At 38.0% G+C, this 24,981-nt stretch overlaps 1 protein-coding gene across 3 annotated transcripts in view; it reads left to right on the forward strand.

Annotated features, from left to right (window-relative positions):
• Window positions 1–24,599, forward strand: part of PPP1R1C (protein phosphatase 1 regulatory inhibitor subunit 1C) — a 118,954-nt gene extending 94,355 nt beyond the window's left edge. For all 3 annotated transcript variants that reach the window (XM_004576996.4, XM_004576997.4, XM_012925439.3), the window contains one exon: window positions 24,194–24,599. In XM_004576996.4, the coding sequence (XP_004577053.1) occupies window positions 24,194–24,282 (89 nt within the window). In that variant the 3' untranslated portion in view covers window positions 24,283–24,599. The remainder of the gene's footprint in view (window positions 1–24,193) is intronic.
• The last annotated feature ends 382 nt before the right edge of the window (window positions 24,600–24,981 follow it).

Consider the following 24,981-nt stretch of genomic DNA (forward strand, 5'->3'; position numbering starts at 1 on the left):
AGTAACAGAGTGAGAGAGACAGACAGAAAGAAAGAGAGGAAAAAAAGAGAGAGAGAAAGAGAAGCCTATTATTACTGCCCCTCCCCCTGCAAAACTGCAAAGCGAGGAGGAAGTCAGGGATAGGAAATCCATGTGGCCTCCTACATAGGAAGCAGTCCAGATATTTGGACCATCTATTGCTGCCATCTGATGGCCATTAGCAGAAAGCTGAATCAGAAGCAAAGCAGCCAGGACTCCAGCCTGCACCCTGATATGGGATGTAGCTATTGCCAGAGGTGGCTTAACATGGCCCGCTAATTACAGTACTTGAAATGCTTGCCTTAAATAACTACCTTGTAGGGCTTAAGAGATTCCCTCATTCCCAAACACTTCTGGTCACACACATCACACTCTCCTTTCTGGTATGATTTAAAGTAAATCAAAGGAAACAGCAATCAGAACTTCCTTGTACACAGAATAAATAACTGAGAATCCTTGCTCCCCATCTTCCCACAAGTTTTGAGTGAATTTACTGCTGGGACTAAGAATGCCTGATTTATCTCTTTGTGGTTTTCATGAACCAATGAGATCCTACAAGATTGTTTCTGGAACTTCCTACTATCATTTGGAATGCTTTTGGTCATGCAGAAACCAGGCCATTTTGGATTTGACTTAAAATGGTTCTTAATTTCTGGCTCTTTTTTTTTTTAATAGGATTTGCCAGCCTTCCCTGTTTGATTAATCATTGTGGAACTCAGACTATGTTCCCTCCGTTTTCCTCTTTATGTCCTTTGGATAAATCATTGCACACAAATAGAAGTAGCAAGTGCTCCCAGGTAAACTCTTAAAATCTTTGTAAAATACCTCTCCTGGTCTAAGTCTGAGAACTGCCCACACAGTCAAACAGCTTGTCTCTCTCCCTTCTTAATCATGCAGACACTGCTAAGCTCCTGCTCTTTGCTTCTCTCTCTCTCTTTTTTCCAAAAATAAAGACAAACAAATCACCATGTCTTTTCTTCCAAAGTGAAATAACCATCTAATTTTTTTTTTTTTTTAAGATTTATTGCTATTGGAAAGCCGGATATACAGAGAGGAGGAGAGACAGAGAGGAAGATCTTCCATCCGATGTTTCACTCCCCAAGTGAGCCGCAACGGGCCGGTGAGCGCCGATCCCATGCCGGGAACCTGGAACCTCTTCCAGGTCTCCCACGCGGGTGCAGGGTCCCAAAGCTTTGGGCCATCCTCGACCGCTTTCCCAGGCCCCAAGCAGGGAGCTGGATGGGAAGTGGAGCTGCCGGGATTAGAACTGGCGCCCATATGGGATCCCGGGGCTTTCAAGGCGAGGACTTTAGCCTCTAGGCCATGCCGCCAGGCCCATAACCATCTAATTTTAAATAAATTCTTTATGGCAATAGATGCAAGATGCCCCAAAGTCTCACACTCCCTTTAAGTAAATATATCAAAACAGAAAATATACATCAGCCTGGGAGAAAGTGATGTGGATTTCCCCAAATTATTACATCAATTTTTTGTACTTTTTATTGCTATTATTTTCCATGATACAGTTTGATAAGTTTAAGGAATCCCCTATTCCCCCTTCCCATTCTCCACCTCAGCTATTTCCCCCGTATTATTAAAACAGCATAGTCCTTCAGCAATAGTCACAAGCCCAACATTCTGCTATTTAAATGTAGCTTATTACATCTTTATGCATTCAAATTGAGAATGAGTTAAAAGCATCATACATATTTTTGAAATGCAACCCCTTACTTTAGGTGTTTTTTTGTTTGTTTATTTTTAGTGGTGGAACTTTGCATTTCCTCATTATGGTTGTATATGGCTTTTTAAAAATGACATTTGATATGTAACTAAAACAACACAGTTTGAATAAAGAAGCATTTTTTTAAAAATAAATGTCTTGGGCCCGGCATGATAGCCTAGCAGCTAAAATCCTTACCTTAAACACACTGGGATTCCGTATGGGCCCTGGTCCTAATGCTGGCAGCCCTTCGTCTCTGTCTTTCCTCCTCTCTGTATATCTGCCTTTCCAATAAAAATAAATAAATCTAAAAACAGAATAATAAAAATAATAAATGTCTTGGGGCTGGCATTATGGAGCAGTGGGTTAAGCCACGGCTTGTATCACCATCATCCCATGGTGGAATGTGAACTCAGGTCAGAGTTACTTCACTTCTGACCCAGTTACCTGTTAATGAGCCCAGGGAACAGCAGTAGATGGCCCAAGTACTCATGCCCTGCTACCCATGTAGGAAACCTGGCTGGAGTTCCCGGCTCCTGGATTCCAGCGCTGGAGGAGTGAATTAATGGATGAAAGGTATTTCTCTGTATTTTTTTCTGTCTATATTTATTCCTGACTTGTATCATGCTGCTTTCAAATAAATACATAAAGAATATTGAAAATTAATTTGTTGTGTAAAAACACGAAAATTTTTGTTCTAGTATTCAACTTTTTCAGCAGATGTATTCTCTCTGCGTACATTCTTCAGTGACCATATTTTCAATGAACAAAAAAGCAAAACTAATAACAGAATCTTTTAACTATACTAATGCAGGAAGTCATTTAAGAGATGTTGGATTTCCTGAGACACTTCTATAGTTTATGAGAAAGTACTTCAGAGGATTTGAAATAAGCACCATCCTATAATGTTTTCTGCCCTCTCTCTCAAACACTAGCCCTGCAAATAGAGAGAAGACAGGGGCTATTACGTATTATTAGAAAGGAAGTGAAAGGTCCTAATAGTCTATATCATCATTTCTTGTACTTTTATCTGAGGTATAAGAAAAACTTCATAACCTTGAGGGAAAAAATGTTCCATATACTGTATTCTAAAGAGATGGAGAAGATGACCAATTAGGAATGGCTTATGGTTAGTGTTAGATTCATGGACCACCAGGGAAAGAATAACTCAGCTGAATATACAAAACGATGGATGGCCTTTATTCCAGGGAACCATGGTCTCGGGCTTCCTTTCCCAGCGCAGCAGGCAGACAGACATGAGCGAGAGGGCTAGAAAGGAAGAAGAGCCAGGAACAACAGTGCAAGGGGATTTTCTGACAGGAAAGCTGAAAACGGGGTCGCCTCAGCCCCCATTGGTGGAGCGGTGATCCCACTGTCCCAGACACCCCCTCCCCAAAATTCCAATCTTTTGAGTTGCAGCCTGAGGACAGACTCGAAGCAAGCTCCGCCCTCCTCTGGTTACTGTTACTTGGGTAACCGTCAGAAGAATGAGATCCAGGCACACAGGCAATGCGACATTGGATGACATCGTAGGAGAGAACTAGAGTACAATTCAGGAGCTTTGAGTCTTGATGCAAATTCTGATATTTATCTTCTAGGGGGTTATTGGCAACATATTTAATCACTGGTAGCCACCATTACTTCATTTGTGAAAATGGGTTGTTAGCTGTAGGCACTCTAGTTTATAGAGTTGTTCTGAAGCAGAATGATAGTACATTTTTGCATTAAAAAATGAAATGAAAAGTATGGGTAAGCATTTAGTCAAGTGCTCAAGACCCTTGTTAGGATGGTTGGGTTCTGTATTAGGGTGCCTAATTTCACTATTTGGCTGCAGTTCCCGACTCCAGTTTACTGCTAACGTGGATCACAGGAGGCAATAGTGTTGGTTCAAGTAATTGGCTTTTTGCCACTCATGTAAGTAAGTTACCTGGTTGACATTCCGGACTTCCAACTTCAGCCTTTCCAGATGTTTAAGGGCAATGCATGAGAATATGGGAGCTCTGTCTTTGTGTCTGTCTTTCAAATAGAGGAATATAATTGAAGAAGAAATTAAAAAGCGCTGTGATGATAGAAGGTGTTATTGCTAAATGCTGAGTGTTAGAATTAGGATCAGGAAATAATAGGGGCAGCAGGAACCCCATTTTGTGTTGGTAAATACTAACCATAAGTATTGATACCATAAGATAAAAGGGCAAAGGAAGGAAAGAAAAAGAAATGTTCATAGTCATCTACCTTTCTTCTATGCAGTACCTTGCCTTCTACAGAAGAGGTTATCTGTTCTGCGGAGAGAGGGAGGGAAATCAAGTTTAAACTGATTTTACCTAGAATTGGCTGTGATCATAATGTGAGGATAGCTTAGCTAAGCAGTAAATATAGATCAGCAGCAGCAACAATGAAAACTTTGTAGTGCATCAAGAACTATAGAATTATGAATACCAGTTATTTATATTACCAAAGCTAAATTGAAGTAATCAGAGGAGGAAGAAGCTTGTCTGTCAATTCATTTGAGGATTTAAAAACTGTTTTGCTTGTCTAGGTTTGCCTAGACGTCAGGACTTTTTAATGTCTTAATGTTAGTGTATGTGTTAATATCTGTTATAACTTTCTACACTTTCCAGTGAAGTAACTTAGATTATATAACAGCAATTCTCCACAGATGCTTTGGACTTTGTATTAATGAAATTATTCCTTCGGGAACAACAACAGCAAATAAGTTGTGATGACTTTGACCTCTGATGTGCAAACCTATGATATTGATCGTTCAGGATGTGGGTTTCTTTTAGGGAGACAATTTCTGGTTTTAATGACAAAGTCTCAAACTTTCTTCATTAACAATTTTCTTCTTTTCCATGGTTTCAAAGTTTCAGATACCCACGATTAACAGTGGTTAGAAAAAAGTGATTTAATTTTCCATTTAGAAATTTCAGGAATAGACAATTCATAAGTTTTCAATAGCTGTTATCACAATTTATTATTGCATTTTTATTTTTTATTATTAGGTATTATCATATCTCATTGTGCCTAATTAATAAATTAAACATAGGGGTGTATATGTAAGAAAATATACAGGCTGTACATACGATCCAATTTCAGTTAGAGTTAGGTATTATTTCTCCCATGGAGAAGGGGGCACTATGGTACTTCAGCTTTGGTAATAAGGCTAAGGATTAGCTGTGACCTGAAAAGTACTCATGCAACATGATGAACTATTTGCCATTTTTGTCCAATTTTTCCACTCATGAGCTTCATTCAAAGCTAAGGATACAGAAGAAGAAAATATTCCAGTTTCCTTTCCTTTTCAATTCCTGCATCCCGTTTCAAAAGGAGATTTCAAGAAGTCTGTAAGACATGGAAGATGGACTCATCAGAATATTTTGGGTGTCACATGTTTAAAACAGGTGTAAATGGGCCCAGAGGTGTGGCCTAGCCTAAAGTCCTCGCCTTGAAAGCCCCGGGATCCCATATGGGCGCCGGTTCTAATCCCGGCAGCTCCACTTCCTATCCAGCTCCCTGCTTGTGGCCTGGGAAAGCAGTTGAGGACGGCCCAATGCATTGGGACCCTGCACCCATGTGGGAGACCCGGAAGAGGTTCCAGGTTCCCGGCTTCGGATCAGTGTGCACCGGCCCGTAGTGGCTCACTTGGGGAGTGAATCATCGGAGGGAAGATCTTCCTCTCTGTCTCTCCTCCTCTGTGTATATCTGGCTGTAATAAAAATGAATAAATCTTAAAAAAAAAAGGTGTAAGTAGCTTCAGCAAAAAGAAAAATTTGTTGAGCAATGATTTGACCACTTCATGTTGTGAAGGGAAAACCAAGTTCTAGAAGAGAAAGGAAGTAGTTGAGCCTCAGGAAGCAGGAAAAGCAAAGGCTCTCTCTTCATTTCCTTGAGTTGCCTAATAGTGGCATTCTCTCCCTCTGCAGCCCAGAGCAATGGCTCAGTTTGCTAAATGGACCTTGAAAGAATCTCATATGGGCACCAGTTCATGTCCCAACTGCTCTACTTCCTATCCAGCTCCCTGCCTGTGGCCTGGAAAAGCACTACAGGAAGGCTCAAAGCCTTGAGACCTTGCAGCCATGTGGGAGGCCTGGAGGAAGCTCCTGGCTCCTGACTTTAGACTGGCTCATCTCCAGCCCTTGTGGCCGTTTAGTTATGAACCAGCAGATGGAAGATCTTCCTCTCTGTCTTCCTTCTCGTCATAAATCTGATCTACCTTTTCTATAGAAATAATGTTTTTTCTTTAAAGAAGAAGATAAAGAAGATGGTACAACAGCCTATACCATCTCAGACTCAGAAACTCTGCATTGATAACTTTGTTACAGACAGCAAGATGATGGGAGAAGAATTAGGAATGGCTCAACCGTTGGAGGGCAGAGTAGGATAAGAACCAGACAATGCAGATTGTGTTCCCATATTAGAGCGAAGAAGAGAGAGGTTTGTGAAGGAAGGGGATGGAGAGAATGGTCATTCCTTGCAAGGACAGGATGAGGAGTCCTACTGAACAGACTGAATGGTAAGTATCTATCATGAAGAACAAAGTAAGAGTACTAGGAAGGGGATCAGTAATGCTACTTGTTGAGAAAAAAAGCAAATTATCCTAAGAAACAGAAAATCACACTCATGCCCACCTACTTGAAATTTTATTCTGCTTTTGCTGCTGGTAAATTTCCAAAAGATGCACTCTCCAATGTAGAGAAGGACTGTGTTTTGAAAATTAACTTGTTAAGAGAATGAGCAAATATAGAAACCATATTACAAATAATGTTTTGTTTTCAGGTCAGTTTATAGAAGAGTCCATGTTATATATATATTATTATGTTAGCAGTCTATTTCAAAATCACCCACAGTCACAAAATATCCAGCTTCTCTATGATCTAATACAGTTGATCTCTCAGAGGTGATGTTAGAAAATTCCGGTTATGGTTAGATGAGGTAGGAAAGGGAACTGTAGTGGAATTCCCTGGCACCAGCAGTTTGTTTTCTTCCTGCGTGTGCTGGGGTCTAAGGTGGAGACTTTGAACTGAAAATCTGAAGTGGCTTGTTTTCTAGACTAACTGCTTCATGCTGTGTGACTGCAGAAAACAGGCCTGGGGTTTACCTCTGCAGCATGATATGGGTGTGTGGATCTGGGCTAGTAGGTTGTGAAGTAGCTGGACTGCCCACTGAATTTGAACTATTTTTCAAAGTTCTTCCAATTAAAAAAAAATTGTATTTCTACTACCATGGAAAAGCAATTCCACATGGTATTATCACCACTTCTAGGAAGGCAGATCATCAATACAACAGGAAAGTGGGGAGAAAAAAGAGGAAAGAAGAGGAAAAAAACAAAGCCATGTTCCTTCAGTGTGTGCTGCTTTTCATAGTAAAGCCTCCTCAAAGTCAAGGGGGCATTTGGCTACTCTTCTTCACCAGAACTTCCTGTTTCAGAAATAAAAAGGTGACAAAATGAAGAATTACAAAAATTAAGGAACTGTAGATATCTTCACTTAACAAATAAATACAGTGGAAAATTCCTTTATAAAAAATTTGTTGTGCAATCTAGGTATTATAGTCCTATAATATGGACGCATATGTGAAGTTTTATACTATTTTACATGTGAGTTTTATGAAAATGAAAAATATAATGAAAATAAATGTAATTTTAAAAATACCTATTATTTAGGGTTAGTGCTGTGGCACAGTGAGTTAAGCCACAGCTTCTAATACTGGCATCCCATATCAGAGTACCAATTTGAGTCCAGCTGCTCTGCTTCCACTCCAGCTCCCTGTTAATGTCCCTGAACAGGCAACAGAAGATGCTCCAAGTACTTGAGCCTCTGCCATTCATTTGAGAGGCAAGGATGGAGTTCTGGGATATTGGCTTTTGGCCTAATCAAGTCCTGCCTATTGCAGACATTTGAGGAATGATTTAGCAGCAATCAGGCATTAGATCTTTTTGTGTGTCTCTCCCTCTTCGTCTCCAGCTAAGTAAAGGAAAATAAATTAGATGTGCTGTAAGTGTAGGGGCTAAACTAACACGATTGTACACCACTGAGAGCATGAAAGGACATAAACATACTTCACGAAGACAAAAAGATCCCTCCTTAAAGATGGTTAGTTTTTAAAAAGTTCAATATGTGTTTTAAAATATTACAGTGATTTTTGTCCACATATTTCACAAGTTTTTTTAATGAAAGATGGTTGTAAGTTTTTGTATTTGTGATGCAGTGTGTATACTGAGATTGTGATTGTTTTTACTTACAAGAGAATTATTTGAAAATTCCAAAGCCATGCTTTTAAAGCAAGTCACTTACACTGCTGAGGGTAGAGCTTTGATTTTGCTATTACCACCACCAACAACAAAATCCCCATCCAAGTAAGTGATACATTCATTGACAAATTAAGTAAATTGGGTGATTGAACGCTTTCCACTATTATTTTTACATTTGAATATAACAGACTAGGAATAACAGCAAACTATCACTTTAAGCAAAAAAATTATTTTCTAAGATGCAAATTATATAAAAATGCCAGTTTAAAAAATGTGGACCACAAAATACTTTTTGATAAGTATTCTTGAATAATTTTTTAAGGAGAAAAAATAAAGAAATTAAATGAGCTTATCCATGGAAAGTTTGTTCAATATCCATGTGAAAAAAAAAAAAGAGGCTAGGATTTGACTTGTCCCGGATTAGACCAAGTGTAGTGCAACAAATTGAAGAAGTGGGTCAGAAAGCAGAAGTGCCTGTTAACAAACATGTTTGTGTGAACTAGGGTAAACCCGAAGGAAGGCAGGGTGAAGGAGGAGGTGCAAACCTCTGTAGTGTGAACCGGATGACCGCAGGTCAAGCAGAGGCTGACCAGCAGGACTGTCCCATCCTGGGGGAGCTCCCTAGTGGCCAGCAAGCTGAGTGATGAGAAACATATTGAGCCCAACCCATTCACAAAAAGAGTAGAGGGAAACAGCCTCAGGGTATGGAGAGAATCAAACAGATTATGAGATTGTTAACTCATCATGATTCCTACATTCCAATGAAAGAAGAGTTAAGAAACAGCAGAATCACTGAGGAGACCAAAATACTTCATGGAATTCCTGTATTCTACTTACATGGTGAAAGTTAGAATACCTCATGGCGCTGAGTAGCTGTGCTTGGTGATCAGAGACCAGACGAAAGCACCATCTCTTCTATTTCATCTTTAAGATTTACTGCAAGTTTTCATCTCACTAGCTAGGATTTTAGAATCATAATTATGCATCCACATTAGAAAGTTGAAACTGAGACAAACCCCAGCATCACATTGTTCTGTTTTTTTTCTGGTTTTCATAGAATTGACTTGAATTGACTAGGTACAAATTCTTCTATCTGAAAAAAATTTTTTTTACTGGGTCAAAAACATCAATAATTTGAAATTTTAGTGAAATGAGATTGAAGTTAGTCATGTCTTCAACTCAAAACACACTGAGCCATCTGTGGCATCCAAGGATAGCCCTGAAATCTGATGATCAGTCAGTGAATTAATCAATATATTAACTGATTTTATTCATGATATGAACACTATGGGATAGCAGTCACATGCCACAAAACACTAAACAAATTTTACATCAGGGAGTAAGAAGTACTCCAATGAAAGGGAAAAATGCATTACAGGAATAAAAGCTCAGGTGGAATGATCAGGATGTCAAATCTGAAATGGTGATATTAAACTGAGATCTGACTGCCTACACCATGATGAGAAAAAGCAGGTCATGTGGATTTCTCAAAGAGAAATACAAGGAAATGCAATGTAATCCAAAAAAAAAAAAAAAGAAAGAAAAATGTAATACAGCAACAAGGTGGAAGAATCCCATGGGGGGAGGGTGCGGGGAGGGGTTGGGGCATCCCCAGAGCCTATGAAACTGTCACATAATGTAAAGTAATCAATAAAATATATATATATATATATATATATATATATACACATATAAGAAATACAAGGAAAGAGCAGAAGGGAAGAATTCCTTGAGAGGGCTGCAGTAGGCGTGTGTGTAAAAAGATCAGAGGAGAAAGATGGGAGGAAGTTCGGAGGAAGACAGGAACTAATCATGCAGTCCCTAATAAACAGTTGGAAGCCATTGACAGGCACATGGAAAGTCATTTCTGAGTGATGTCATGTCATTTTATTTGTTTTTACTTGGGAAAGATTCATGATTGGAGTAATTTGCTGTGGGTAGAAGGAAAGAAGGCTGGTGAGGTCTTTTAGAAATTAGTGGTGGAGGGCCCGGAGGCGTGGCCTAGCGGCTTAAGTCCTCGCCTTGAAAGCCCCTGGATCCCATATGGGCACCGGTTCTAATCCCGGCAGCTCCACTTCCCATCCAGCTCCCTGCTTGTGGCCTGGGAAAGCAGTTGAGGACAACCCAAAGCTTTGGGACCCTGCACCCGCGTGGGAGACCTGGAAGAGGTTCCTGGTCCCAGCTTCGGATAGGCGCTCACCGGCTCGTTGCAGCTCACTTGGGGAGTGAAACATCGGATGGAAGATTTTCCTCTCTGTCTCTCCTCCTCTCTGTATATCCGGCTTTCCAATAACAATAAAATCTTAAAAAAAAAAAAAAAGAAATTAGTGGTGGATTGGACTAAGGTGATAGTGCTAATATTGAGATGAAGAAATTTTACATTTGGAAAATAATTTGAATGTAAGAATCTTAAAAATCAGGATACTTTGTATCAAAGGCTAGGGAGAGGAAGGAAGAGGAAGAAAGAGGAAAAAACTGAATACAAGATACTAAATTGTGATCAGTATAATTAGAGTGATATATGCCATAATAGGAAGATATCTAATGGAGAACTACTTTTTTGTGTGTGTGTGTGTGTCTATAAGTACATAGTAGGTGACTATGTATAAAAACAGAGTACTATAAATGAGGGTACTTCAAAAAATTCATGGAAACCATAACTAAAACCTAAGTTTATGTTGGTGAAATAAATCTTAAATTCCATGCATATGAAAAGTTCATGGAAACTCTATACCATGGGAAAATTATTGGTTGATTTTGAAATTCCTTTGCACCAAAATAAATTTGACTTATACTTCCATTTTGCCATGAACTTACTGACTTAGCTTTCCCTTAGGAGAATGGGATCTCTGACAGCCTGTTTTTGAAGGATTTACTTTGGTTCATGTTTCTGGAAAGTCAAAGATCAGGAGATCCCATTGGTTCAGTAACTAGGATGGTGTTCTCTGTGGTAGAGCATCACATGGCATAATGGAACAGGTGTGTCCATGTCCCCCATCATAAAGCCACCATGATTGATTCCTGGAACCCCACCCTAGCAATCTAATCCAATGTAATCACTCCTTTTAAAAGTTACAGTTGGATCATGTTTTCACCCTGCCAATATCGTTAACCTAAGCATTTAGGAACAAAACCTTTCAAAACACAAACATTTGAGCATTTGAGAGATTTTCAGCATCCAAACAATATCTGAAACATAGCATTTGCATTTCAAGAAGTTAGAAAAAGTCTGAATAATTCTACTGCATAATCAATGTTTAAAAAGATATTTTTCTGTGTTTGCAAGTAATTTTATATACATGTATTGAAACACTGGATGGTACCCCATAAATATATGAAGTTTTTATCTATCAGTTAAATATAAGTAATGGGGGTGGGGAATGGTGTTTTGGTATAACAGGCTAAGCCTGCACCTGTGATGCTGGCATCCCAAATGGGTGCCTGTTGGAATCCTGGCTGTTCCACTCTTGAACCAGCTCCCAACTAATATGCACTGGAAGATGGCTGAAGTGCTTGGGCTCCTGTATTACACATGGGAGACCCAGAAGAAGCTCCTGGCATTGGCCTGCCCCAGCCCTTGCTGTTTCAACCTTTTGGGAAGTGAATCAACTGATGGAAAATTCTCTCTGCTCCTCTCTCCATAAAAAAATAAAAAAGTAAATCTTAAAAGAAGAGAGAATTGGGACTTTTGAGAAGTGATTGGATCTCTGTCCCTATGAATGGATTAACACTTTATAGGGCTAGAACTACTCTAGGAGCTGATGCTCTTGTGATCGTCTGCCATATAAAGATACACAGCAATGTAAGAGATGTAATCTTAGAATCCACGTACGCTGGAATATTGAGAAATTTCTGTTCTATAAAAATTCCCAGGCTCAGTACTTTGGTAGCAGCACAGATTTAGGTGATACAATAAGTATCTCAGAGCAGTATCTGCAGACACACGATCCATTAGGAGTATCGTTTGCAACAGATAAGACACAAAGTAAGTATACAGTGGCAGCTAAAGAACACGTGCCCAAACACACACACACACACACACACACACACACACACACACACACACAGATACTATTCAGCCATACATAAATAAGATCATTCCACATGCAACAAAACAGATGAAATGGATGACCATATTCCAAGTACAGTATGCCAAGCACAAAAAAAGATACTGTAGCATCTCACTTACATACAGGATCTAAATACAATAAATTCATGGGAAAAAAGGTAGAAAACAGAATGGTGACTATCAGGGGTGGTGCATGGGAGAAATGTATATAAAATGGTGCAAAGGTTTAGATATAAGATAAATAAGTTCTGTTAATATAAGTTGTTGATATGACAGAAAATAATATTTACTAGAAATATGGTAAGGGAATAAATCTTAAGTGTTCTTATCTCACACATACAAAGAGTAACTGTATAGTAGTTCATGTGATGAGTAATTTGATTGTGGTAATCATTTTACAATATATTAAAACATCATACTGTACATGTTCACTATATTTGGCTTTTATTTGTCAGTTATACTATAATAAACATGGGTCAATTTACAGATTATCTTTAAAGCAATGATACTGTGTGAGATTACATAATGAGTGAGTGTAACCATGTCCTAGGACTAGTTGCAATGTAGGAATGAAGGAGTGATAATTAATAGGTTTCTCTAGCAGAAAACACTGAGGGGGAATAGCCTTAAAGTAGGGGAAAAGTATAAGTATGTGTTTTTCTGGACATCAAATTACTGTTTTAAGAAAAACATGATCTACAATGTTGATATGTGACGATTTTTGTATAAAATGGGTGACTTTGGTTGTAGTGGGAGAAAGCAGCAATTTTGTTTTGTTTTTAAAGTCTATAAGGAGTTTGCTATGAGAGGTAGAAAAGAAGGGAGAAATGATGGCTGGATGAGAGCCTGGAGTTAGGCGTCTCCTAAAATGGGAGATATTAAAACAAGTGTCTGTGCTTATGAGAACATTTCAGGAGGATGGCAGAAATTAAGGACAGAGGGAGAGAGACAGAAAGAGAGGCAGACTATAATTTTAGGAGAATTCCTTGAAAGGAGAAAGAATGTGGAAACTAAGAAGTTCAAAAAAATGAGAGCTGGGTTCTATGAGTGAAGGTGGAGATAGGCTTATAGATCTAGAGTTTTCAGCAGATATGGTCACGATAATGTCAACTCCGTAATGATGACTTTGCAAAATGAGCAGAGTTTGAGAAGGACATAGGGATATTGGAGGTTTGAGGAGTGAATAGCACACAGAACTTTGGGTAATTATTTAAACAGGGAAATACAGTAGATCTTTCAGGAAATTTTGAGACCTACTTAAGAATTCTGGTTTAAAATTAAGTTTGTTGTCTGTTTTGTTTTGTTTTGCTTTGTTTTCATCAGTTGCATTTCCCCTATCCAGTTCCAGGAATCATTATCAGAGATACCTAGACTTCATCGTGATTGTAGTTTTGCTAGATCAGTCTCTGTAATCCTCAGCTCCGGCAATACCAGATTCAGATTCCAATAGCCCAAAGAATAGCTAATAGCTACTGAGCATATTGTAGGTTTGTACCTCTACTCTCGTGGGAGCAGTAGAGAAGTCCATCTTAACACTCAGCATGGCTCACCAGTGCAAAGAGCATCCACATCTCTGAATATAGATGCTCTGCTATGCCCCCAGCATCTCATACTTTCTTGCAGACAACAGAGGCAGGCAACCAAATAGGTACATAGCAGAAATGTATGGACTTATGGGACTGCTGCCTTGCAGAATTCTATCAGTTTGTTGGCAAGGAAGCCTGATGAATTTCATTTTCTCAACAGTATCACAAAGCAGAGAGTAAAGGTAAGGAGGAATATTTATAGAAAAGGCCCCATAGCCTTTTATTGGGGTGAAGAGGAAAGGAAGTAGGGAGACGGATCATCTTGGATGAGACTTCCAGAATGCTCTTTGGATTACATCATAGTGAAAAAACTGCCACTTGCAATGCTGGCATCCCATACAGACAAGGTGCCTGTTTAAATTCAGCTGCTCTATTTTTGATCCAGCTCCCTGCTAATGATTTGGGGTAATTATCAGAGGATGGGCCAAGTACTTAGACATCTAAAATCAATGTGGGAGGCCTGGATGAACTTCCTGACTTCTTTGAGACAATCAGGTGAGTGAAAAAAAAATACAATACAAATACAGAATTCTCTTTGGAGTAATGTGGGGGGATATGGACAAAGGTATGGGGTGCTATAATCTCCAGAGCTTTTGGCATGGTCCCGAGTTTGCAATATGAATGTAAAAAGAGAGATGAAACTGATGGAGTCTCATGGCAGCTTCTAAAAGATAGAAACTTTCTGAGGGTGTGTCACAGGCATGGGGGGAGAATGGAAGGATCTTCGATATCTACTTCAATTCTATGGGTACGTTGGTTGGCAGGTGTAACAATGCTCTGTGCCTCAATGCTGAACCAATGTGTATGGAATGTCACACAGTTATGGAGACCGGAGTCTGAATTGAAGACATCCTCAAAGGTGGTTCCTTCTGTGTGATGGAGAGTCTGGGCTGTATGTCTCCTAGCTTCTCATAACTGCAGGTGTTCCCTGATTTGTAGATAGCATACCTTCTGTGTTCATGTCATTTTCCTGCTATGCATGTCCCTCTGTGCTCACATTTCCTCCTTTTTAAGGGGCACAGTGATAATACATTAACTCCTTATATTACTACTTCATCGTAGAAGAAAATGTTTGTGAAGACACTTAAAATATTTTAGAAATGGAACGAAAACCAAATTAAGAATTTTTTGTAAGTGATAAGACCTAGGTTTACCTGACACACAGTTGTTTCCATGCAACTAGATGAACCTCAATAATGAGTCAAACCTGCAATTCCTTACTGTAAGACGTCTAGTGGTCAGTTAATGTGAGCACACTCATCTATTTTTTCTTCACTCTCTTATATGGCTATTTCACTATCTCTCCTCTTCTTGAAAATCTCTAACCCATCGTCTCCATTATCACCCTTTCCTAATCACTGCTTCCTACTTTGAGCAAGCTGAAGCCAATGGGGAGAACGTTCACAGACTCTCATCACCAGATCTTCCCACCTAACAGCATCTGTTCTTTTTAAAGTCAGTGTATTCATGCACTCTGAATGTGCAGCTTTTGGCATTTCAGTTATACCACAATGAAGCAGGAGAAAAGTTCCGTTTGACTACACTGGTCTTATATCCTAAGACAGAATTTTTAAATTATAGACAAAAAAGATTTGAAAATGTTGCCAACATTCACTGACTATTCTCATTCTTTTTCAGTACCTCCCCAGCTGGGCTCCCACTTCAGTTACTTAATCTGTATTGCTCTTGTCTAAGTCATGAAGGACTTGATTGCTGCCAAATTCAGGGGTCAATTTTCTGTCATTTTTTTTCTTAGCTGCTTTGGACACTGTAATCCTTTATCATTTGATTTTCCTGTACATTCATTTTAGATTTTCTTCTACTTCATGTAATGTTCCTAGGACATGTCTTTTTTAATTGCCATCCTATTTCCTTGAGCTCTTTATCTTGAGCTACTAAGTCTCAGGTCTCATTCACTTTTTGTTCTTTGCTCCCACTCTTGGTGAGCTCCAACAGTGTAATGGTTTTAGATACTGTGTTTACAATAATGACTCCCAATTTCTAGCTCTCCTGATTTAGATTTAATTCCAGACATGCATATCCATACATCCTTTTGGGTACATGCTGGAATCTAAAATTCAACATTTTAAAGCTGAACTCCAGATATTCTATGGAAATATTTCTTTAAGAAAGTCTTTTCCATATTATCTGATGAAGACTTCATTCTTTCAAATACTCTGGCCAAAGCCTTTGGTCCCATGCCTGACTCCCCTCATTTTCTCATACTTCAGATCCAATTTTCCAAAAATTACTATTGGTTTTGTTGTCCAAATGGGTGCAGTATGTAAGCACTTTTCAATGTCTCTCGATTTTCAACCTGATCTAATTCTTACTATTTTTCACTTAAAATTAATTGTGTGACTTGCTTTTTTTATGTTGATCGGTATTTTTGAACTGTTGCAAAAATATAATCTGTATTTTACTATCTTATCTTTAAGTGTGCAATTCAGTAATAAGACAGTATTAAGTATATTCAAATTTTTATATAATAGTTCTCAAAAACCCTTTCACTTTGCAAAACTAAAACTCTTTATCCATTCAGCAGCTGTTTTTACTGTTGTGATCTCCCAAATGTCTGTCTTACTTTATTCTTTTTGCCCCACTAGAAAACATTCTCAATATTGCATCTAGAGTCAATTTTTTAAAAAAATATTTTATATATAGGTTTTAGATTTATAAGGAAAAAATGAGCTCCGATACCATATATAGCCCTCCCCCACTTGCACACATCCCTCCCTACACCAAAATGGTGCCGTGCGTTTGTTACAACTAAGGAACCAGCTGTCATTTTCTCCTTAATTTAAATTACTTGTCTCTTAGTGTTGTGTGTACTAAAGTTCAAACAGGTGTACATAGTGTGTATCATCCTTTGTAGTGACATGCAGCAGAGCTTCAGTGCCCTGAAAATAGTTTGTGTTGTACCTATTCATCTTGTCCTCCACTCTAACCCCTGAGTAACACTGAGCTTTTCACTGTGGCCTTAGTTTTGCCTTGCCAGGATGTGATATCGTTGGAAAAACACATATATTCTTTGTTTAGATAAGCTCCTTTTATTTACATGATGTTAAGCCTACTCTATGTATTTTCATGACTTAATAATTTTTTATAGCATTAAATAGTATTCCATCATCTGTATGACACTTTACCCTCCTGCTCTTAGTTGTTCCTAAGTTTTGGCAGTTATTAATAAGGTACTGTAAGCATCTATACCCGGGTTTTTCTATTGATATGTTTTCAATTTTCTTGGGTAAATACCATGGAATGGTTTCAAAATTGTATGGTAATAATGAGTTTACTTTTGCTAGAAATTGTCAAATTATCTTCCAAAGTGGCTGTACTGTTTTTCATTCCCAATAAAAATGAATGAGAATTCCTCTTGATGAATATCTTCACCCGCATTTGATGTTTCCAATATATGGTATTTGAGGGCATTTTTATAGGTATGTGTGGTATGTATGCTTTAATTTTTCAATTATTTAAAAGCACAGGATGTAATTGTTTCTTTATATGTTGCTTGCCATCTCGGTACATTTTTTTTTTTTTGGTTAAGTGCCCAGATCTTTATCCCATGAATATAACCTGTCCATTGTGTTGTTATTCAGCTTTTAAGTCCTTTAGTATATTTGATAATGGACCTTAATCAGTTGTGTCTTATGCAAGAATTTTCTTCCTATATGTAACTTGTCTTCTCATTTTTAAAAAAAGATTTATTTATTTATTTGAAAGGAAGATTTACAGAGAGAAGGAGAGACAAAGAGAAAGATCTTCCATCCATTGGTTCCCTCTCCTTGTGGCCACAATGGCCAGAGGTGAGTCAATTTGAAAACAGGCAGGAACCAGGAGCTTCTTTTGGATCTCCTACATGGGAACATGGTTCCAGGGCTTTGGACCATCATCTACTGCTTTCCCAGTCAGCAAGAAGGGAGCTCTAGGGAAAGTGGAGCAGCCAGGACACGAACTGGTACCCACACTGGATTCCAGCACATGCAAGGTGAGGACTTGCTGCTAGACTATTGTGCCAGGCCAGTCTTCTTATTCTTGACATCTTTCACAGAGCAGATGTTTTTAATTTTAATGAAGACCAGATTGTCCGGTTATTTCCTTTCACTATTTTGGCTTTGATGTCCATGCAATTGCCACATGTAAAGGATATCTATGTTTCTCCCCTATGTTGTTTCTGGAAATTTTACAAAGTTGTATTATCAGTGTTAGGCTTTTGATCTATTTTGTGTTATGGTGCTACGACATATAAGATCTGCATAAAGATTAATATTCTTTTTCTCACTAGATATCCAGTTCTAGCACCATGTTTTGGAAAGTCTTTATTTCATGTTATTATCTTTTTCCTTTGTCAACTATTAGTTGACTACAATTATATTGGTGAATTTCTTACCAGCACCAAGACATTATTATTACAAAAAAGAATACAAACAAATATTTTTGGACAGTAATCTGATATTACTTATCACAGTATGAATAGTCATATATTGGCCTAGCACATTGATTCAATTGGTTAATCCTCCCAGGATCTCATATGGGTGCTAGTCCATGTCCTGACCTCTCCATTTGCCATCTGGCTCCCTGCTTGTGGCCTGGGAAAGCAGCAGAGATTGGTCCAATGCCTTGGGACCCTGTACCTGCATGGGAGACCCAGAGGAAGCTCTTGGCTCCTGACTTTGAATTGGCTTAGTTCTGGCTGTTGTGGCCATTTGGGAAGTGAACCAGTTGATGGAATAATGTTTTTTCCCCTGTCTTCTCAGTGTTTACTTCTAAATCTTTCATTTTATTTTAAATAGTGGGGGAATGCTTTGATAAGCTATCAGCTAGGAGAAATAGATATAAATATAATATTTAGAAGTAACTATGAATATCACACAGACATCTGCTCCTAGCACCATGTATAAAGAGAAAAACAGTACAATTTTTTCAAGGTAAATCATTCTTTCAGTAATAAACAATTTACTTAAAGGAATCACACATGGCTTTGCAATTTAGATAAACCAACCAGAAACTTTTAGAATGACGTCTAAGTGTGCTGCCTATATGGGATTTAGAAAGGAATAGATTTATTATGCATTTAGGACATGTCTTTGGCTTTGTAGTGAAATTATTATGTCAGTTGAGCTCTATGACTCTCACTGTACTAATGTATACCTGTCCTTGCAGGTAATGACAAGTGGATTAACCTAAATATAGTATGTAATAAAGCATTTGGGGAACTATAAAATTATTTTCAAACTAAGAGACAGTTTCCTTAATTTTCCTGAGTCCAGTCCTAGTTTGGGCACAACAGAGAAAAAGGCTGTCTCTTTCCTAAATATTCTAAATGTTATTTGCAACTTGATAGTGTTCTGGGACTGATCTTGGACAAGGTTAAATTCTGTGATTTGCTGACTCCAAATTCTACTTAAACAACAAGACTCAAGTTACACACAAATCTACCGTGTGAAGTCCTTTAATAAGGGAAAGCCCCGAAATCTTGAATGTAAGTAAGTACTAGCAAAAGTGCTAGTGACTCAGATTACCAGCAGGAGTTAGAGGCTAGACTTGTGTCAGTTCACTTAATAACTACTTTGTGAATTTAACCAAATTGCTTCATTGTTTCAAACTGTTTCTTTATATGTAAACTGAAGGGATTATAGCAGTGTTATTATGTGTAATTGATTTTACTAAAATCCATGGGCCTTCCTCAAAACACACACACACACACACACATACACACACACACACACACGAACCAAAAAAACAAAAAGGCACAGATACAAGTATAAAAAGAATTTCAAGAGGGTCATAGGTTCCCTGAAATCCACCCACAGATTCCCTAGAGGGACTCGAAAATGATTTTTATGATCTAAAGAATGTGGTTAGAAAAAAATGAGTCTATGTACATTCATTGCTTCTAATATGAGTTATTTTTAAAATGTGGTTTGGGCTATCATGTCATTTGAAGTTATAATTGCCTTTGTTTGTAACTTCAGTACTCACAAGAGAAAACTCTTAAATAGTACAAAACATTTCTTTTATAGAAACTTAGTATCTCAGAATTGGTGAGATTACTGATGTGTCCTTCAATACAGTGTCCATATCTGAGTCTCCTCAGAAGTGTAACTTTAGCTTTGACCTAAATTTGGGGTGATGAGAATATGCACATGTATTACTGAGAAACAGAAAGCATTTAAGAACCTTCTTTTTTAAAACGTTTATTTATCTGGAAGTCGGAGTTAGAGGGAAGAGACAGAGATCTTCCATCCACGGATTCACTGCTTACAGGTTTGCGACAGTCAGACCGGGCCAGTCTGAAGCTAGGAACCAGGAGCTTCTTGTAGCTCTCCTTTGTGGATATATTAACAAGGACCTGGACCATCTTCCTCTGCTTTTTCAGACACATTGGCAAAAAGCAAGATCAGAATCAGAGCATATGGGACTTGATCCAGTGCCCATGTGTGATGCCGATGTCGTGGGAGGCAGCTTAACACCATATGACACACCACCAGCCATAGAGCTTTCTTCTTTGTATTAAGTTTTTATCAGTCTCCTGCCCTTGCATTCTAATAAGTGTTAGCTATTGAACTTATTTTTGTCTTCAGGATTTTTGCTCTGTGTGTATTAAGTTTGTATCTTTTACAGTATTTTCAGAGTTCAAAGGCAGAATATATTATTTTTCCATATTAAATATCCCAGTTTCATATGCAGTTCCTCTAAAAACCGATATCATAAGAATACTTTCCATTCCAATCTTCCTTACCAATAGTCTTCTTGAAATGAGGAGCTCAGGACTCAACACCATGTCATGTCCAAGGTCTGACCGACAGTTATTAGAGAGCAAGTTCCAATCTATAATTACCCACTGTCTTGAGGATGTCACCAACACACTCCAGAGTTGTTTTCCTTGCAAACGATAGCACATTTTTGGTTGAGATTGTAGTCACCTAAAACCTCAGTTATAGCCAGTCAAGTTTGTCCTCATATGCTGTTTTTTTAGAACTAAAATATCCTTTCTAAAGACAAAATCCTAATAATCACTACAGTAATTGCTTCAGGCAATTACTCCTGGAAACCTTTTGTAAAAATATTTTTGCCGTTCATCATAGCATCTTTTCCAAATTTCCTGTCATAAGGAAATGTAGTAAGCCTGGTATGTTTAGCGCCAAACCAACAAAAATATTGACCTGTGTTTAGTAGGGAAAAAAAACTACTACCTATAAGTTCACGCTTCATGGGAATTATTGGCTACTTTAAAACTTCATGGTTACTTTAAAACTTCGCCCAGTCTCTGATTTACAGAACAGAGAGCACATACTGTGTTCTGCTTCGTAATAATATTCCTTTGTTTCCGCTCTCCTCTTTCACTCAATCTACTTATTTTCATGATCTCTTCATGTATTCTATTTACATAGCATATTCTGACTCTATGAGTTCTTCCTAATATGCTCATTTTGTTATAGACGAGAACATTCTGTTGTCTTAGGATTGCTGTGCTTTTGTACCTCTATGAGCCCTGGATGCATCTACACTTGCCCCAGCAGGCTCCTTGCCTTGTGCCAAGCTGCAGCCTCTGTACAGGTGGAGGGGTTTCCTTACACCCATTAGCCCTTGGCAGAGGAGGAATCTGAGAATATTAAAAGCATTCCCATATCAATTGACTTCCCTCTTTCTCCAGAATTACTCAAACATCAAATGAAAATTTAAAGAGAACTGAACAAAACATCTGTGTGTTTGGGACTGGGAAGGGTTGAAGTGATAATCAAATTCTTAGAAAGTTCTTGAAAGATTTTCACATTTTGCTCTCAGTATTACTGTGTCTAAAACCCAATGAATATTACTGGAAGGAAAGGGTAAATCATGCCCTACAGACTATTTCAAACAAAAGGTAAAGGGATTATAATTACAATTTAGCAGGTAAAGACACTGGCATCATATGAGCACTGGTTTGTATTCTAGCTGCTCCACTTCTGATCCTGCTCCTTGCTAATGACAAAAGGTGGTGTAAGTAGTGGGTCCCTGCCACTCACATAGGAGACCCATATGAATTTATTGGCTAATGGTTCAATCTGTTTCAATCCTGGCTGTTGTTACTACTTGCTGAGTGAACCAATGGATGGAAAGCTCATGGTCTCTCTCTCTCTCTCTCTCTCTCTCTCTCTCTCTCTCTCTCTCCCTGTCTTTTCCTATCTCTCTGTAACTCTTTTAAATACATATGTAAATCTAAAAAAAACCTAGTTAACCATCTGTTATCAAATTGAAAGCTGGCATTAGTGTAAACTCCTTTGGTAGTCAAAGAATTCACTGTAGCTATTCTGAAAAACTGTTCTGTAATAATATGTCATTAATTTTGGGTTTCTCGGAACATTTGACATGGATATAATTATTATCCCAGCCAAATAAGGCCAAGAAAGAAAGTGCCCAAGGTTTGTCTAAGTGAGGTACTTTACTTTAAATAAAAGGCATGGAATTCTTATACAGGTTTGTGATCATTATTATTATAAATAAATGTGCATCAAGTTAAGCAAGTTGATCTATATTCAAGTTTTGGAGGTTGTTAATTAATGCTTTAGTGAGTTGGATATTTTGGTTAGTAGTTTTTAATAAATCAATGTAGGCATAAGGTCATTAATCTTCCTTCAATGAAAATTGACTTGAACACAACTAAATTATTCTCTGTTTACTTTATGGATGAGACGGATGAGCAGTGGAATCAATGGAATGTATGCAAACTGTGGGGTTAGTCAAGATCAGCACCTCAAAAAATGAAAGAGAAAATGAGTTGGGATGTCTGATAATGTAGCATATGGCTCATTCATTCATTCCTTCATTCAATGTATCAGCGTATTGAGGGGCTACGAAGCATGCTTCAGTATTTTCACTCAGCCTTGCACTGTCGTTATAACCATAAACTAACCATATAGCTTGTCTTGGTCTATATCTTATCATTCAGATATTTATCTTCTGAAGATGTTGCGAGGTTCAGTGACTCATGTCCATAATACTCTAGCATTGTAACTGGTTAGCTATGCAGTGAACCCCTTCATTTTCCTTAACATTTAGACTTTTCTTTTCACATAGTTTATAGTAATACAAAACACATTCCATCCCTTAATAACAAATTTCTCCCTACAGTCTTGGATCAACAGGATTCGTGAGTGATCTGTGTTTGTAGATGAAATTAAAGTATTTAAATATTATTATAACTGATGAAATATTTTTGCAAGATAATCTGCCAAGCCCAGGGATGTCATTCTTTGCCAAATACAGTCTCAGGTTCACTGGCTACAGTACGTGCAACACCTTTTTTCATAGCAAACATAAACAGTGACTTCCTTTCATTCACGAATTATAAGTGAAATGTTTTTTGGTAATACTTAGAAAAAAATCTCATAAACCAATTTTCCAAAACATAAAAAGTAAAAAACTTTCCATACCCAGGTGTGTGGAGTTTTGGTCAGTATGATGTCTTAACAGAATAGTCCCAAAGTAAATGAGAAGCAGTTTTTTTGAGTGTTATAGTAATTGACTTCAGTTTTACCCCAAATCTGAGTTATTTTTATAGAAAAAAAGCACATTTTTGCGAAACTGCCAAAGGCTTCAGCAAACTATTCCTTCATTGTTGGATCAATCAATAATCGAGGCAATACCTACTAACAACCACCTACTGTGTGCTAGGCATTGTGCCTGGGACTCCAATGTCACCTGATATCAAAGAGTGTGGTATGGAAAGAAAAGCAATACAGCTGTCTGAGTTTACTGATTCAGGAGCAGTGGGGAAGATCTCAGAGTGCTGGCTGAGTCTGCAGGTGGAACCGAGATGTCTTCACAGAGAGGGGCAAGCTGATATGAGGGCAAGTGGGAGATCATTTGGTATGTGAGTAGGAGGAAAACATTTTGGCAGTGATAACAGAAAGAGACTTGGTCTGGAGGCCCAAAGGATCAGCCCACTGTGAAGTACAAACTACTGTGACTTGTAGGAACTAGTGAGAAATGAGGTGCCATAAGTAAGAGGAGGCCAGATCATCCGAGCCTTATCCAGGACAAAGGAATTTTCATTTTTTCCCCCTCTTTGTAGGATACAAGTGAAGTTGTTAAAGGATTTTGAATAAAATTGCATAATCAAATGAGTATTCTCAGGTTCTGAAAGAAGACTAACAATATTGGCATTGTTTTTGTTGTTTACAAGTTATAGAAATGACACACCTCTTTTGTTCCTAGGAGTTTCAATGGTTCTCCTTATAGTGGAGTTCAAGGATGCCAAAAGCAATATTTGAACTAAATAATACCCTGGAATTATAATAAGAGTCTGTGAACAGATTTTTAGTTAATAGGTTTTTAATAGGCTGTGATGAAATCCTTAATGGAGAAGATTTAATTATGAAAGCTAACCTGTCTCAAATGGAAATTTGGCTGTTGCTCAGTACATTGAAAGGTTTAGATGGATTGCATTGTTGAGGTTCTTGAAGAAAGGAACATGTATGCCAATGAAAAATTTATTTCCATAATGTCTTGCTGCAAAGAAATAAATTACACTGAAAGTTTGCACCATGTTTTTTCTATAATTTCAGGAGTTAAACATCTGAAAGGCCAGAATGAATCAACATTCCCTGAAGAAGAAGAAGGTGCAAATGAAAAGGAGGAGCAGTGGGAACACTAATTACCAGTCTGCAGAGGGAAGGCTTCCCAGGAAATACTGAACTGTTCTCAATACCCTTTGGATCTCCACTGCTTGACCTCAGCAACTCTTCACCTCTGCACTCCATGCTCAGTAGTGAACCATCTCCTGGAAGCCCTCCAACTGAACTTAAAACTAAGTACAGAGTGTTCTACATCACTTACAATTAAGCATTTATTTTATAGCAATGTTTCTTTTTAACTATAGGGAAATTTGCAAACATATGACTATCGTAATTTTAATACTGCCAGAGCTTAATCCTTGATATTCTACTGATACGGTTTGCATCCTAAGTTCAAATGTAAATAACATTGCTGCAAGAGTAAAAAAAAAAAAATAAATACTAAATACGTTTAGAAATAAATATATCTGTGTTTAAGAGAAATATCTTACAAAGCTTTTAAGCTAAGATCTGCATTTATCATTTTTCTATATATAGAACTAATCGGTGTTTATTTTGATTCAAAATACCACAACAGGTGGTAACATTTGCAATGCCAGCATCCCACAGTGGAGTGTCATTTGAGCTTCAGCTAATACTATGACTGGAAAGGAAGCAGAAGATGCTTGTGGGAGACCAAGGTAGAGTTCCTGGTTCCTGGTTTCGGCCTGACCCAGACGTGGCTGTTGTAATTTGGGGGAGTGAAACAGCGAATGGAAAATTTCTCTCTCTCTCTCTTT

Source organism: Ochotona princeps, chromosome 5 (assembly GCF_030435755.1).
Source record: "Ochotona princeps isolate mOchPri1 chromosome 5, mOchPri1.hap1, whole genome shotgun sequence".
Taxonomy (NCBI): domain Eukaryota; kingdom Metazoa; phylum Chordata; class Mammalia; order Lagomorpha; family Ochotonidae; genus Ochotona; species Ochotona princeps.